General features: G+C 42.5%; 1 protein-coding gene across 4 annotated transcripts in view; it reads right to left on the bottom strand.

Annotated features, from left to right (window-relative positions):
- GRK5 (G protein-coupled receptor kinase 5) overlaps positions 1 to 15,583 on the bottom strand; it is a 348,710-nt gene that overhangs the window by 174,391 nt on the left and 158,736 nt on the right. For 3 of the 4 annotated variants that reach the window (XR_012776121.1, XR_012776120.1, XR_012776122.1), the window contains 4 exons: positions 13,666 to 13,803; positions 11,091 to 11,228; positions 10,132 to 10,263; positions 3,313 to 9,306 (listed from right to left, as the gene is read on the bottom strand). Coding sequence is in view for 1 of the 4 variants with exons in the window: in XM_075504447.1 (XP_075360562.1) it covers positions 9,208 to 9,306; positions 10,132 to 10,263; positions 11,091 to 11,228; positions 13,666 to 13,803 (507 nt within the window). In the remaining 3 variants the exon portion in view is untranslated. Of the gene's footprint in view, positions 1 to 3,281; positions 9,307 to 10,131; positions 10,264 to 11,090; positions 11,229 to 13,665; positions 13,804 to 15,583 lie in introns of those variants that run through there. The other variant, XM_075504447.1, reaches the window with a different exon arrangement.

Genomic DNA, 15,583 nt, shown 5'->3' on the forward strand with positions numbered 1-15,583 from the left:
GGACACCAAGTTACAGAGAGAACAAAACCACCAAGAACTGTTAGAGAAGGAATAAAATTTCATCTCGCATCCTCTCAGACTGTTAAAATCTTGCGAAAAATGGCTTGGGTTTGTTTGGAAAGTGGTAATATGCATGACCTGAATTTATGTAGTTTATTACCTTAGCTTTTACTGAGTTTAGCTGTTGGACGTAGCTGCTGCTTTCACACAGATAATCTGTTTTCACAATGTTCTTTCATGAAACTTGATGCAAACACTGTTTGCCATTAGCAGTCTCATAAAAATATTCTTTATGCCTCTTTGAAAAATTCTTCTTTCTCCTCTTAAAGAAAAAGCACTGCACCACTTTCCTCCTGGTGATTTTGCAGCTGCTCTTTATCTTTGTTTTAGCCCTTTCTGTACGGAATACTGAAGAGCACACTTGGTTGGTCGTTGTTGTTGTTCTCCGTCTCTGAACACTTTCTCTCTGCCTAATTGGAGCTTAGGGAAAGTCCTCTGTAGGGCCTCATAAATCAGACAGTGCTCAACTTAAAAAAATAGTTCCTGTCTTCTGAAGCCTGCGTCCCTACTAGTGATTTTGTCATCCTTGCCTTGAACTTATTTTTAAGGTCGTAAAGAGTTGTGTTGGCCGACAGTTTGCAGTGCAGAGGAAGGCTGGGGATGTGAGGATGGGAGGCAGAGGAAGGACATCTCAGGGGAAACACAACCTGCTTTCAGATGAGAATCTGAACCTCCACAAAGCGAGCTACAACCTCAGTTTGGTTTTCAGTTCCCTCAATCTCTGTGAAGACGTGATGGGGCAGAAAATACAGAAGACAGTAATATTAAAACAAACGAAGCCACAAAGGCATCTAGCATGATATGGGCTGCATCCCACTCTCACTGTAATCACCTTCAAGATCCCAAGAACTTGAGGAAGCTCCGTTGGATTATGTGCCTCATTAAAGCAAAACGTATAGTTTGAATGTATTTAAATTAAGGAATTTATTAAAAAAAAACAAAGCCAAAAAAACAATCAAAACAGTGGTTTGATCTAGATACAGCAGCACTGTGACATTACTAGGACATTATGTACGAAGAATCCAAGCAGCCATAGAACACAGAAGCCTTTATCTTCAGTAACAATCTCAAAATGAAACTAGCTTCATCGAACAATGTTAAAGATCTCCCTGGAAAGAGAAACAAAACCAAACAGACCCTCCCCACCCCTAACCCTTTGGATACTAGAATGATTTTTTTTGTACAATACCAACAGCCACTAGCTCTTCTAATTGAGAACACTTGCTTTAATTTATTACAAAAATGATCTGTTGACTCAGTTATGAAAGACAACTTTTAACATTGCTTTAGAAGTGTCTGCTCCTCTTATAGACTACAGTATTAGAAGTGCTTAAAAACATTTAATCCTGGATATGCTCTTGAAATTCAATCAGAAGGATATTCTGTGTGTGTTTATATACCAAATATGATTTTTAATTTTTAAAGCAGGTGAAAAGACTAACCCTAATATGAAACTGCAATTTTACAATTTAATTATTAGTCAGATATGGGCAACCACATGATAGTTCATGAAATCTTTAGGTCTATCTACATTGCTCAGAAACACAAAATAAAGTTTTTACAGCTTTCACCTTCGAAAGGCTAAAATGTTAAGTCTTTTAGAAGAGTGTCCAGTGTTTAAAAGAAATGCAATTAAGGGAGACCGCATTCAATACACATGAAACATAACTCGTTTGAGCTTGCTAATAAACATATCTAACAGCTGCGTGTGGGGTGATGAGAAAGGAAAACACATTTGTCATCCAGCCACTACCTGAAATGTTTCTTCTCTGGGAGTGAATCTTCTCTACAGGACCGCTGATTCTCCAGCAAACCTGGAGTTCCCCTTTGGAGCCCACTGATCCCAGGCACGCGGTTGCCTCTTTTGTTTCCATAGCTGGGCAGTGAGTTGACCCAACGTTTGCCACGCATGCCTCTTTGTGACTTTGCACAGCATTTCACTTAATTGGTACCTAGGGATTCATTTGCAGGCCTGGCCAAAAAAGTTGGCCAAGAACCAATGAATGTTGTTTTGTTCCCTTCCTCATAGCTGTTTCTTTCCAATAGAAAAAAGAGGAAGTGTTCTGTCAATGCCGCAGTTACTAGCTAGCTCTTAAATAAGAAATGGATACTTTAACATTTGCACTGCCATCTCACCTTCTGTTGGAGATGTCTTTACAGAAGTGCAGTGCATTCAGTTTCAATATCTCTAAGGAACTAAGACAAACCAATGATAAAAAAGAGCCCTAATTTACAAGAGTCATCTTCCTAGTCACGTAAATAAGAGCAGCTATATTAAGCCTATTTCACTTAAATAATAATACAAAGAGTTGATATTGATCTGTTTTATGCACAGACTCCAAAGTGCTTTCTGTTGCTAGACAGAGAGCATCCCTCCATGTTTAAGAATGGGAAAACAAAATTGCACAGAGGTTTGCCCAGGGCAGTGAAGAAAAACATGGGCAGAACAGGAATACAAACCACCACTTCTGGCTCCAGTATATAAACCAAAGAGAATACATTTGTGCCAGCAGTAATATTCATTTTAGTGAATAGGCAGCAATCTGTTTAAAATTGTTTCTTTCATAAAGCCCATTTGTCAGTACACTAGCTTAGCTGATCCAACTGCAGCAGCTTGTATTTGTATTATCACAGAGATGCTTGCGGGAGGTGAGCATATAATACTGTAGCATACTGTTGGCTTTCACCTTCTTTGGTGGTTTCCCTAAAGGAAAAAATTTGCAAAATTCCCCGAACCAATTGCTTTCTCTTTTCTTTTTGCAGTTAAGGACAGAAAGTTATTACCAGCCAGCACTGCATAAACAATATTATTTAGTTGAAAAAGAGATTGTTTCCTGCCCAGCACACAAAAGTGAAGAATTGTTTTAAACTTATGCAGTCTTTCTCTCAGCTTTAGCAGGAGGGTGTTAGTCATTATTATTCTTACTCTAAATAATTAGCAGTTTTGTAAATTACAGAATCACAGAATCGTATAGGTTGGAAAAGACCTTTAAGATCATCGAGTCCAACCGAAAACCTAACACTGCCAAGACCACCACTACACCATGTCCCTAAGCACCTCATCCAAACGTCTTCTAAATATCTCCAGGGATGGGGACTCAACCACTTCCCTGGGCAGCCTGTTCCAATGCTTGATAACCCTTTCAGTGAAGTAAAATTTCCTAATATCCAGTCTAAACCTCCCCTGGCACAACTTGAGGCCATTTCCTCTTGTCCTATCACTTGTTACCTGGGAGAAGAGACTGACCCCACCTCTCGACAACCTCCTTTCAGGTAGTTGTGGAGAGAATTGCAGGTCATATTTGTGGAAGGCTTGACATAGACAACTCTGGAACCTTCTGTCTTCCATGGAGACTGGAAGAGAACAGACCGATTCTCCCGAACTTTACTGCCAAATGTACCTCCCCGCAGCCTGAGACAGGCTAGGACCATCCTCAGGCAGGAGAGCCTGTAAGGTGGGGCTTCTAAACCTTCTGCAGGCTACTTTGTGCTTCATGCTACACACATGAGAGAAGATGGTCTACATCCCAAGGGGCAGACGAACCCAAGGATGTTCTTTCAAAGCAAAGTCCAGTCTTTTCAAAGATGTATGCGAAATGCCTCGAAATGCCTGATGAACGATCTCACCTGCACTGAGAGGCTTAACAAGGGAGTATTACAAATACGAACTGGAAAAAAAATAATCACAACTAACTGTGGAGCAGAGGTTAAAACACCCATATCTTGTCCACAATGAAGTCAGGTCCTGCAACCACCCATTCCATGGGTGTCCATGAGAATCAGCAGCTTTGCTATAAGTGTGTGCATTTATTGCCCTTCCAGAAAAGTCTACATAGGGACCTCCTGACTGAGGCTCAGGTACATGGGAACAGAGACCTTCATGCAGGCTGAGTGGATGCCTACTTGCCTCGTCAAACTGTTACATCTGACCCTCATAGAGACGATGTTGTCTGAGCCATGGACCAGACCCTACCCTATGCTTACTACGACCTTGAGTGTGCAATTTCAAGGTTACTCAGAAAACTGTGAGCAACATACGATGAACCAAGGAAGAATGTGCAGCAACGTGGGATAACAACTGTCTTTGGACACTTGCTGAAGATACACACATTACAGTAGTTTTTGCACTGTCCTCCAGCGCTCACAGCTTGTCTGTCTTCCTTGTCCTGCCCATGGTTTTATTAGTATTACACATCGGTTTCCTGGTTTTCTTTTTAGCTGAGGCATCTCTACTGAAAAAGATCAACAGCAACTGGATTTGAAAAGCGAGGGTTTGACAGATGAAGTAAAGAAATCAAACTGGATCCTGAGGTCTGGCTGAACGACATTAAGAATAAGTGTCTTCGAGTCAGGCGCTTTACTGGGTCAGCCAAGTTTGATTCCCTACTGCCGATGGCACTCTTAGCCATAGTTTCTGGGGGAGGGGATGACTGCAAATTGAGATGGTATCAAACTGTTCTTATGGATAGCTGGTATTGTCTCTGAGCTGCCAGTTACCAGGCATCCCTAATCAGAAGGGCCAGATGAACGCTGCGATATCGAATTCTGCAGTTCTCTAACTCTCAGTTTGATTTCCAGTACCTGTTTGGTTTGATCATCTTCACACCTTTCCAAGCTTCACAAGCAGGTTTTTGTTCAGAAACAACATCTGAGTCATGGCCATTCTTGTAAAAAAATCTCTTTTTAGATAATCCAGGTCAAGAGTGCACACGTAAGAGTTTATTATTTGTTATTTTTTCCTTCATTATGCCTTTGTTTAAAAAAGCCTCTCATCCAACCAGAGAGCGGGAAAAAAACGCTACAAGATTTAAGTGAACCTTGAGACACTGTAGAAAACGAATAGCAAACATCTGAATCATAAAAGCCTGTAAACTAATTAGTGTTCATCAGACTACTCAGTAAAGATTTAAAAATAAAAAAATATGCTTGCACAATTCAGGATCAGATTGCAAAAGATTTCTAATTCTTAAAAAGAGCTAAGTTTTCTCACCTGTCTATTTAAAACAAGCAACCAGATCTGAAAGTACGCATTTTTTTGAAAGAATTTGTATTGTAATTGGAAAGGAGATATAGAAAATTAATCAGTCTGAAAAGCTATTAAATAATTACTCCTTTCTGCTCCTTTGTTATGTGCAAACCCACCTTAAAAACTATTCACTTTGAACCAAAATACTAAAAATCCGCCTGCAAATGCTCTCCAAGGTTGTATGATGAAACTGTGAGTCTTTTTTTTTTTTTTCAGAGTTCCTAAACAACCCCGTGTTTCTTGAATTTGGCTCCATGGAGCCAGATGCCAAGTGTCTGTGGAAGCCTGGCTGTGGCGGGGACTGCCTCGGCAGGGCTTCAGCCCCGAGTTCTGGGCTCAGGTTGCACCTGGTCACACGCTGGAAGTAAGAGGACTGTGGTCCTACTCCAGTCAAGGTGTGCAGGGTGAGCTGAATAATTAAAAATAAAAAAGAAAGAAGTAATAAAAAAGAAAATCCTTCAGGTTTTGTGGGCAAAGTTGGTTTTGTTGGTTTGTAGGCATACCCTGACTAGGAGATTCCTAGGACTGTTCGTTATCACTGGTGATGTATGTTATTGATTGAATCTTTTAAGGCTTGACACTGAAAGAGTACAACAATTCTGCTGCCCCAGCACTGTAATGTTGTTTAAAGTTTGTCAGACAGGATAGCAACACTTTAGGGATGCAGCATGAAATCTCCCTAGCTGGTCTTGTTTTCTGTCTCTCCCCTTACGCACTCACTGCTCCCAAGGGGCTGGGATCCAGAGGGACTTCATCCCAGGCTTGGAGCTTCATAAGCATCCTTATTGCATACCACCTTGAGGATTCAGGATATCTAACACTAGCATAATGTCCTCCAAGTATCAGGACTCACTGAATGCAGCTCTCATCATTTGAGGACTTTGCACTGTCCCTGTGCCTCCACTGCTGGACTCCTACAGGTGCTGAGTAAGAACTGTCCCAGCTAAAAGAAGAGCAGGAGAAGGCACATTTGTTATCATTCACTGTTGTCATATAAAAAAGTCATCCACCACTAGTTCAGGCTGATAGCATCTAAGAGGTATAAGAACATCTACAACCTATATTTGCAATTTGTTCACCAGCTTTCAGTAAGGGGTTTGTTGTTATTAGGATTTTATTTCCCAAGTGGGAGATGATAAAGAAAGAAAATTTAGTCTTCATGTGCCAAATTGGTAACGTGTAGGAGATGAAGCCCTTGGGCCAATAGCTGCAGTTTTATCAGATTTATCCAATGAAACATTAATGGGCTAAGCTTTCCCCCAACTGTCTTTTTTCCTTCCTCATGGTGGCAGGTAGATATTACCAGTCATGTTTTTCTGATGGGGAAATACGCTTGTCTGTTCCTGCAAAGTGAGATAATGGCAGTAGTGGAAAAATAGCTTTATCTTTCACTCTAGCCCCTGTCCAGCACCCCCTTCCCCTAGCATCAGTGCACAGGATGAAATCAACTGAGGGTGCACAAGCATATGGTACACAATACTGTGAGAAGGTGATGTCTTAGAGTGATAGAAACAGATCGGAGTTGCACAACATTTGCAGCTCTCCAAGAAGAACTAAGATGTGTGTCTTGTCTTGTCTAGGTACACTGATATACATCAGTTGTCTGGCTAAGATCTGTTCCTCCGCTTCTCACCTACATTTCTTGAAGAATCCCACATGTCATTGAAGAAGGCCTGTGGAAACCTCCCAGAGCAAGTATGTCTTTATCCAGAGCGTGCTAAAGTGACTGATCAGATTCTTGTTGACATAGGTAGCTTTATGTCAGGCTATGAGAACAGAACGGGAGGCATTAGCCCCATATGTGCATAGTGGCTTTCACCTCTACAATATTTCATTCCACTCCTGTCAGGAAGCTGAAACCATTATAGATTTAATTTATAGCTGATACAAAGAGAGAAAATTACTCAAAGTTCTCATCTATTACTGTCTCTCTAAAATCTTGCCTCTTCCATATGATCTGCAATGCCATCATCTGACATGGGAGAGTGGCCAAAGCTCTCCATGAGCACCACCAATAGAGGGAAAAGGAATTTCTGGGCCACACTGATCTGAAGGAAAAAGAGGAACAACTTCTTGGCGATATTATGGCACACTTACACAGCTTCACTGCATGTCTACTAGTGACCAGGAAAACGGAAGTCTTTCGGAAAGATGTGGACTTGCATCTTAACATACTTTACTCTTGATAAAGGTGCCAAAGCTCCATCTCCCTTTCTTGACTTTTCTCTGTCAGCTGCTTTATGCGAATTCTGGCCCTGTTCTGTGTCTCTCCCTCATAACCTCAAGCTGTTTTAGTATGTAATTCCTGGGACTTTCTCACTCAGAGCTTTGTCACTACTAACCTGCATCTTTTTTCCCTTCTGCATTAGCCAGATAGAATGTATACATGATAGTCTAATGAATTTTGGCTATTAAGACTTCCACTGGAACAGTGCTTCCTTGTACCCTGGGATAGCTGCACTACTAGCTAACAGGGTTTTAGACACATCAGGCTGACCTTCAGATGCTCCTGATTGATTTACAAAGGTGGACAATCATCAGTCTACTCTAGCCGACATTGTAAAGAGCATGGTGAACCAACCTGTTTTACAGAACATGTTGGGTTATGGAGATCCTGTCTGCACTTGGGGGGACAAAGGTTTTCCAATTCCTATTGAAGGGACGTAACCATATTTTTGATCTGTTGTTCTTAATAATAATAGGTAGTGGCATACTTGAGAAGAGCATGATTCTGATGCCTGAGGTACTGCTACTGATCCTGACCGATCCTGTTTATACCAGTGGGAACAATGTTTTCGTCAATGGTTAAAGGATCCTGGACAAAGAATAATGGAACCAAAAGTGGGAGGTATTATTTCATAACTGACATTTTATTCAATTATCTTGAGGACCTAATTGAGGGGACGAGTCATGGTGTGTTTGGCATGACACATGGAAGAAATCTTAAACGCAGACACAACCTACAGGTTCTGCTACTGCTCAAAAGCAGCTCAGATCCCACTCTGAACCTCCACAGCTCAGCTCTAGAAAGCTGACCTGAATCTCATGGTCAGCACAAACCAGACCATTGAATTTCTCTCTTGCTACCTGTTTGATATGAGCAACTGTGGAAAGGCCTTGGACTTTTGACTGCAGCACGGAGAACACTTCGAGCTTTGCTCTCATTTCAGCAGGTGCAGGTTTCAAGTCCTTGACAAACAAACGGTCATTTGCTTTCCTGGTCACCTCTCACTCAGTTTTGTTCTTGCTGTCATTAGAAACGGCACAAAAACTAGTGAAGGAGAAGGGCTGAAAATAGGGTTCCCTTTCTAATCAAAAAGTTTTTGATGAGCTAACAACATAAGTAAGTGCAAATCTCAGCTGTGCTGGTCCCATGACATCACAAACCTTAGGCATAGCAAGTAGCATTCTTGAATGCATCAAAATCTTGTCTTTTAGCATTTAATGCGAGACGTTACAAACTAATGAAGAGGAGAAATGTATGCAGTGTTGCTGTAAACCAAATATACAGATGTAAAATAATTAAGAATAAACTGTTCCATAAAAATGCATGTCAATAAAACCCAGTCTGATAAAGTGATTTATGAATAATTTTCTAGAATTACTAAAAAGAATGATTTCTCGTTTGAGGCTCTGGAAGTCTTGAGTCACATTTTTTTTCTTTTAAAAAAATGTCTTAAAACACATGGCTTTACAGCTGCTGCTTGGAAAATATACACCTCCAAAGTCTGACTTTCATTTAAATACAAATGTACAAAATGTAAACTGAGACAATAGAGAAATTTACAAAACTTTTCTTTAAAAATAATAAAGACAAAATTCAGTTCTAGTATGATGCTATTTAAATACGTGCAAGTAGTCATGTTCATTGAATTTCTATTGCAATGTTCTAAATAGACAAATTTGATTCACACAGTCTTGAGTGCCACCTCCAAAAACAGACCTGAGTGGAAAATTCTTCTTAAAATGTGAGGCTCCACTGGAAGGAATGGATAGAAAATCTCCATTTTTGGGAGATCCTTTTTTTTTTTCACTCAACGGTGGAGGCTCTCTCATCCATAGAAGCTCCATAGATTATAGTGGAAGGATGCAACATGTTGTTTCATAAAACTGAGTTGGAACTAGCTGCTTCCAGTGGAGTTTGAACTTACGTGATTTGAATTTAGATGGTGATTTAAACTGGCCTTTGAATTTGGAGAACTCTTTGAATTGTTCTGATGCTGTAGAAAGAGGAAGACGATAACAATTAGATTCCCAAAATATGCCATGCTTTCTTTTAGGCCAACATTGTTCATTTTATGGTGATAACGTACTGACTGGACTGCAAAATTTTTGTTTGAAGATCTTTGAATGTAAAATATTCTTCACTTTCTTACCTGAATTCTCTCTAGGTCAGGAGGACCATGGCAGTTCTTGAGGAATGCAGCAAAGAAGACTCACTCGAGCTCCAGGAGTCAAATAAATTCACTGCAAAATGTCAGTATCTGCAAAATCTGACTAATACAGAGGATACCTGCCAATGCTCGGGCATGGTTTTAACCCTACAGAAATAGATTGGTCTAAGAATGTTATTTAGATTTGCAAATGGTGCCATGGTGCCTCACGAAAGCCATACATCATGTATTATCTGGTCTGCTCTCTTCTCTAGTGTTTTGGTTTCCTGACACGACTACCTCACTCAGCAGTTGCATTTTCTTTTTTCTTTAACACATAAATCAAGGGTTTTCACAAGGAACTTATCAAAACCATATAACCATTTCAAAAAGCATTTCAGCATACCACTGAAAAATAGTTTGGGTAACAAGTTTTCAACCACTGGAAACAAAGCTGATGAAAAACGCTGGAACTTCTGGTGGTAAAAAAAATCACAAGAGGTAGATGGGAAACCTGGGATAGGCAGTATTAGTCAGGAAATTACCAGGTAGCTGTGACAGCAAGCCCTCTCTAAGATGCACTGTCTTTCTCCTACAAAAATATTACCAGAACATGGCTGTGACACTGGGCATCTATGGGAAGTTCTTTGTCTTGGTCATAAAAGCTCTCACCTGTCGTTTAAATATTCTCTGTAACAATCCTTTCTTGGGTGGCTCTGGGGGGTAGCTCTTGTTTAGGTCTGGTGAAATAGTACCATTTGGTCCAAATACATTCAGTTCTTTGAAACACTCTGTTTCTATCATCTAGTGGAATACAATAAGAAAGAAAAAAAAGAAATTATACATTTGCATTAAATCTATTCCAGTAGTGCTAGGTTGTTCAAAGTAGGATCGGGACCAGCAGCTTGAGCACTATGTTAGGAGACTTAACAGCTAAATTCCTGCTGGTGGCTACAGAAGGTAAATAGGATGTATGAAAAAGAGAGGCTGAGTCTGCTCTGCATGTCTGCACATCAGTCTTGTTAGAAGTTGCCCCACAGAGCTTTCTGTTCTTTAGCACTGTGGAGAACATTGGTTGAAGACAGGCATACTCACGAAATCCCAGTTATTAGCACCCCTCTGCCCAAGTGAATCTGCTGTTTGATCCAGAGTTGGATTATGAAATCCACTGTTGGCTGTGTTTTGATATCAAACAGAAACAAAGACCCAGATCTGGAAACCCTGGAGCAGTTCAAGGTCCAGAGTCAACTGCTGCAGCTGGGACCTGCTGCAGGGACAAGACAGTGGGTGAGATCAGGATCACCAGGGGAGAAGCCTTCCATTAGGACTTCCAGCCATCCCACGAAAGGTCCTCAGAGCTGTTGTCGAAACACCTCTGTAGAAATCCAGGAGAAGGAAGTACAGTAGGATGCTTGCCAATTTACACAAATATGCAGAGCCAACAGATACAGTCACCTGAACCTGACATCTGTGGTACATTATAGATCTTGAAAGAGGCCATTTGTAACTTATGAAGGCATTAGAGTCTGGCAAGTTATCCAGTAGCTATATATTATTGGAAATATACAGGTCCTCTTCAACCAACCTGTTAGGGATTTTATTGGAGTAATTTTACTATGATACATCCTTACCTCATTTTGCCATGGAATAGACACTGATCCTGTGGAAAACTTGGAATAGAAATCATCATCTGTTTGGTCCAGGTTAACTCCTTTCACTGTGGAGAATTGCTCGATGTCTAACACATCCTTGCAGTATACTGCTCTGGGCTATCTCAGCAGAAAAAAAAGAAAAACAGCAAGAGAAAAAATACTTCTGAGTCTGATCATTGGCTTTCATTCACAGATTCAGTCAAGTGAGAACGCCTAACAACAAGTGACTGTCTGCATCCTGCTTCTCTTGACTTGCTCTGCCTGCATGTTTATCATCAAAGGCTGACTTAGCTTTAAGCATGTTAAGCTTCCCACTTTGAAGTCCTTAAAGCATCAGCGCGGCCAAAGTGGGTTTTAGTCATCCGTGTAACATATGGCTAAGAGGTGAGGGGAAAAGGACAGAAGAAGTGAGAAAACAAAAATCAAATCCTTCAGTAGTCTTTTCTTTTAGAGAGGGGACAACAGAAAACCAGAATGTTTATGTGACACACTGGAGACGGCCCTGAAAAGGGACCTCAGGTAGAAGTGTCCTTCTGCTCAGATAGCTGTGGAGTTTGCAGCTTAAAAGTTTAAAGGAATGTATGCTAATTGCTATGGGAAACAGAAGAGGTTTGGCATTTTTCCATTGTTTTTATTAATAGCTCAGCTGCTGGAAGCTGTCCAGAATCACCTCCATTAACTCTTTTAACTTGGCTGCCTTTCTTCAAACAAATAGTCAAATGGCTTTGCCTTTTTAAACTGCTTAATTTTCTGGGCTGACAGAGACAGGACTCTTTGCAGTGATGCTGCTTTTAGCTCACATTCCAGCAGTCAGCCACAGAAAGCAGAAATAGTCATCACTGGCTAGCTGTCATAGTTAGTGTGGTCACCTGCGTGCCTAGAGTTAGCGTGGTCATCTGATGTGCCCTTCAACAACACAGTTACCCTTTGATGCGCAGCAATAATTGAGGGGTGGCTTGTGGGACTGGCCTGACCTGCTGAACTCAAGCACGTGTTGATTCCTACTGTCTACACGCAGCACCGTAACTGCACAGCCCAGGGGTCCAACCGTACAGTATTTTATCGAGATCCAAGCAGTGCGACTGAACAAATCAAGCTGATTCCTGACAGAAGTCCTAGCTGCTGGAGCCTGCATCCCTCTGCATTCCTGATGGCTGCAATCCACAACATTTTTGTGGAGACAGAGTAGTCTAGAAGAGGATGGAGAGACATGGGTTGGATTACAACCTCTGCCATTGGCTATATAGCTTTGGGTGATTCAGCTGACTTCAGTAAAGACTTGGAAATCTATGGATGAAGTGTGAAATAAATGAAATTAGGGGCAGCTCTTGAGTTCCCAATAAATAGCCATAAAAATTTATGTGCCTCTGCTTTAGCAAATATGTCTATAAGAGGTGCCTTCTAGGCCTTACATGCCACAGTTAAGCTTTTAATACACTCTGGTGAATCCCAGATTTGAGCCCAGAATTTTCTAATTTTCTACATCAGAAAGAAATAGTAGCTTGTCTCCTATTTCTTCCCACTAAAGCAGGTCGTAACACCATGGGCTAATTGGCAGGAATAACTAGGCCGCATAGTAAAATGTAAAGCAAAACCAGAGTAGCTAAAGTAAACTTTTGTAGCGTTCAAACCACTTTGGTTTGGTTGAGTCTGCAGCAATGTGAATGAGAGCTGCCAAGATGTTACTTTCCTTAATACGTTAAAATGGCAGTGTTTACTTAGAACCATATGGGAACTTTAAGGATAGAGGGTCTAGCCAGAAAGAGAGCCCTGCAGGAGGAAAATAATCAGATAACGCTGTGCACTGGGGTAGAGACCGATGCCACAAAAGGGTGGAAAAAGTTTTGTTCTTGCCAATGCAACAAAGACTTTCAGTGTGTGCAAGACTGGTATGTAAACCTGAGTAAGGACTCGGTGCTGGGTTTCCCACCCCATGAACACTAACAAGTTCAAAATGCTCTCTCAGGTCCAAGTCACCTCCTCTGCTTGAGGTGACACTTGATCTGAACCTGGTTCAGACTCTCTGTAACAAATGCCTGTTTTCATGATGATCCACTCCATTCCTCAGTTCTGTAGAGCTTTGGACTTTGTAATTCTGGTTTCATCTCAGCATATATATCTATATAGCTGTATGCATACATGTGGCTTTCATTGCCGATTGTTCCGAGCACCACCTGGTCCTGAGCGTACTTATTCTCACACTGCTACCGTGCATGAGGGAATACAAAGGTTCCCAGTTTAAAGTTTGGGAACTGAGGCATGAACAGATCAAGTGATGCCTCTAGTGTCACACAGGAAGACTGTGGTAAAGTGAGTGGGAATGAATCAAGCCCCAGGTTACCACCCTACACGGAGGCCCACCCACCCTGCATGCACACAGCTACAGAGCAGCTCTCCTCTTCCTCCCAGCCCCCCCACTCCAGCCCTACGGCTTATCACATCTTCCTAGGGCAGCTACCCATGCAGAGAGTGATGACGGCTCTAAGAGAGAGAAGTTATTTTAGAAACAAATCTCTTGAAAGAGGCCACTGGGGGTTCTTCCCATCGTACTTACATCAGGGACAAAGGGAGGATCCAGCATTCCTGCTTCTAACCGCTTGAAATTCATGCTCTTGAAAAAGGGGTGCCTCTTCACTTCTGTTGCACCTTCCCCTTGACATCCTAGCCGCTGCTTCACATCTTTGGTGAGGAGCTGAAACATGCCAAGAGGAACAGTAAGGATGTCAGAAAAGCAAGAGCTCCACAAAGATATTTTTATCTCCAGTTGGTTTTGAATGTGCCCAGAGGGAAGTACAGAGGGGAATTGTAATTGCTGTTACTTAATGGCCAAAGTTAAATGGATTAGGACTGCAGTGTTCTACATGCTGGTGAAACCCTTTGAAAATTACCTGCTGTAAAGTGTTTACAGTCAAAATAGAGACCGTTGCTTCTGCTTACTTTCAGTGAACACTTTCAAGAAGAGGTCTGACATACCCTAATTACATATATAGATGCATATTCATAAGTCCCATGTGCTTTTTCTCAGTTCTTTTTTTTTCCTTGTTACTCTTGTAAGAATAATTTTCCTGTTGCTTAGGCTGAATGACTTCACTATCAAATTGTATTTCCATCCACCCATTGCAGTATATTCCAGCACATCACATGACACATTGAACCAACCCTTTGTGCTCATGGGCTAATCTCTGCTGAACTCAAGGGGAGTTTTGTCCATGGAGCCAGTATCGGTAACCATCCTCAGTTCAGCCTTGTTTGGTTTCAGAGAAGGGCAATGCACCACCTCTACCTGCTACAGCAAGTCCTGCCTGTTTCCTGGGTACCTGTAATGGAGCAATAGACACTAACTGAACTCAGCATCCTTGGCCTATTAGATAAGCAGGTCCATGAACACAAACACAGGGGCTGTAGGTCCTGGAAGACCTTGTATGGATGGACTAACTGATCTGCAAGAGAACAGTTCAATGGAAGAACAATTCTGGCACAGACTAGTTGGTGGATGAGGAGACAGAACATGTAGCCAAATCTTCACCAAAATGCCTCTTCTTTTAAATCATATGCATAGAATCAAGTAGGCTACATCAATGTCTTAAGAGATCACATCTGAACAGATGAAGAGAGGCAGAGCTCAGCATGCAAATGACTGGTGCAAAAAGACCATCACTTGGGACAGCGACCTTTCTAAATGTACCACTGACTTCAGGCAATCTGCTGAAAAGTGAAGGTTCACAATTTTGTTTCCTTTTTTTCCTTCCATTCATCTTAGAGGAAGCCTGCATGATGGTCTCTTAGATAAAGGAGGGAAAATACAACTCCAAACTCACCATAATCTGCCCAGAGATTTCAACTGCCTGTTAAAGAGATGTGTAACGTGCCTTAGTACCACAGAAAACTAAACACGCATTGAAAACAGTCAAGGCTAGCTTTGCTGGAGTCTCCACTCTGGGGGGGGGAAAGACTACGTACTTACACTGCATCATCATGGAGGAAATAAGAACACCAGCCCTTTTCCACAGGAAGGGTATGCCTCCTGGAGCCGGGCGTGCAGACAGGCAGACCCCCACCGCTCAGCACTTTTGGTACCCTGATTTCTAAGCGGCTGCTGAAGGAAGGGGCTGAGACACCTGCACTGACACCAAGGCTGTGCGGCGGCAGCTGGTCCAACCACTACCCCCACCGCCGGCTGGGGAAGAAGAGGGAGAGGGGCGGGAGGGGGATGCCCGGCGCGGCCCCGGCCGAGGGCAGCGCGGCTGCCGGGCGCGCCGGCGGCCGCCGGGGGGCAGCAGAGGAAAGGGCAGCGCGGCCGGGCAGCGCGGCAGGGCCGGGGCGGCGGCGGGGCGGCGCGGGGCGGCGGAGGGGCCCGGCGGGCGGCGGCGAGGCGTTCCGCTCCCTTCGGGGAAGGGTCCCGACGAGTAAGCGGCGTTGGGGCTGTGTCGGGGACTCCTCCCTGGGGCAGGAGGGGACTGGTGCCCGGGTGC

The sequence above is a fragment of the Mycteria americana genome, chromosome 6, assembly GCF_035582795.1.
Source record: "Mycteria americana isolate JAX WOST 10 ecotype Jacksonville Zoo and Gardens chromosome 6, USCA_MyAme_1.0, whole genome shotgun sequence".
NCBI lineage: Eukaryota > Metazoa > Chordata > Aves > Ciconiiformes > Ciconiidae > Mycteria > Mycteria americana.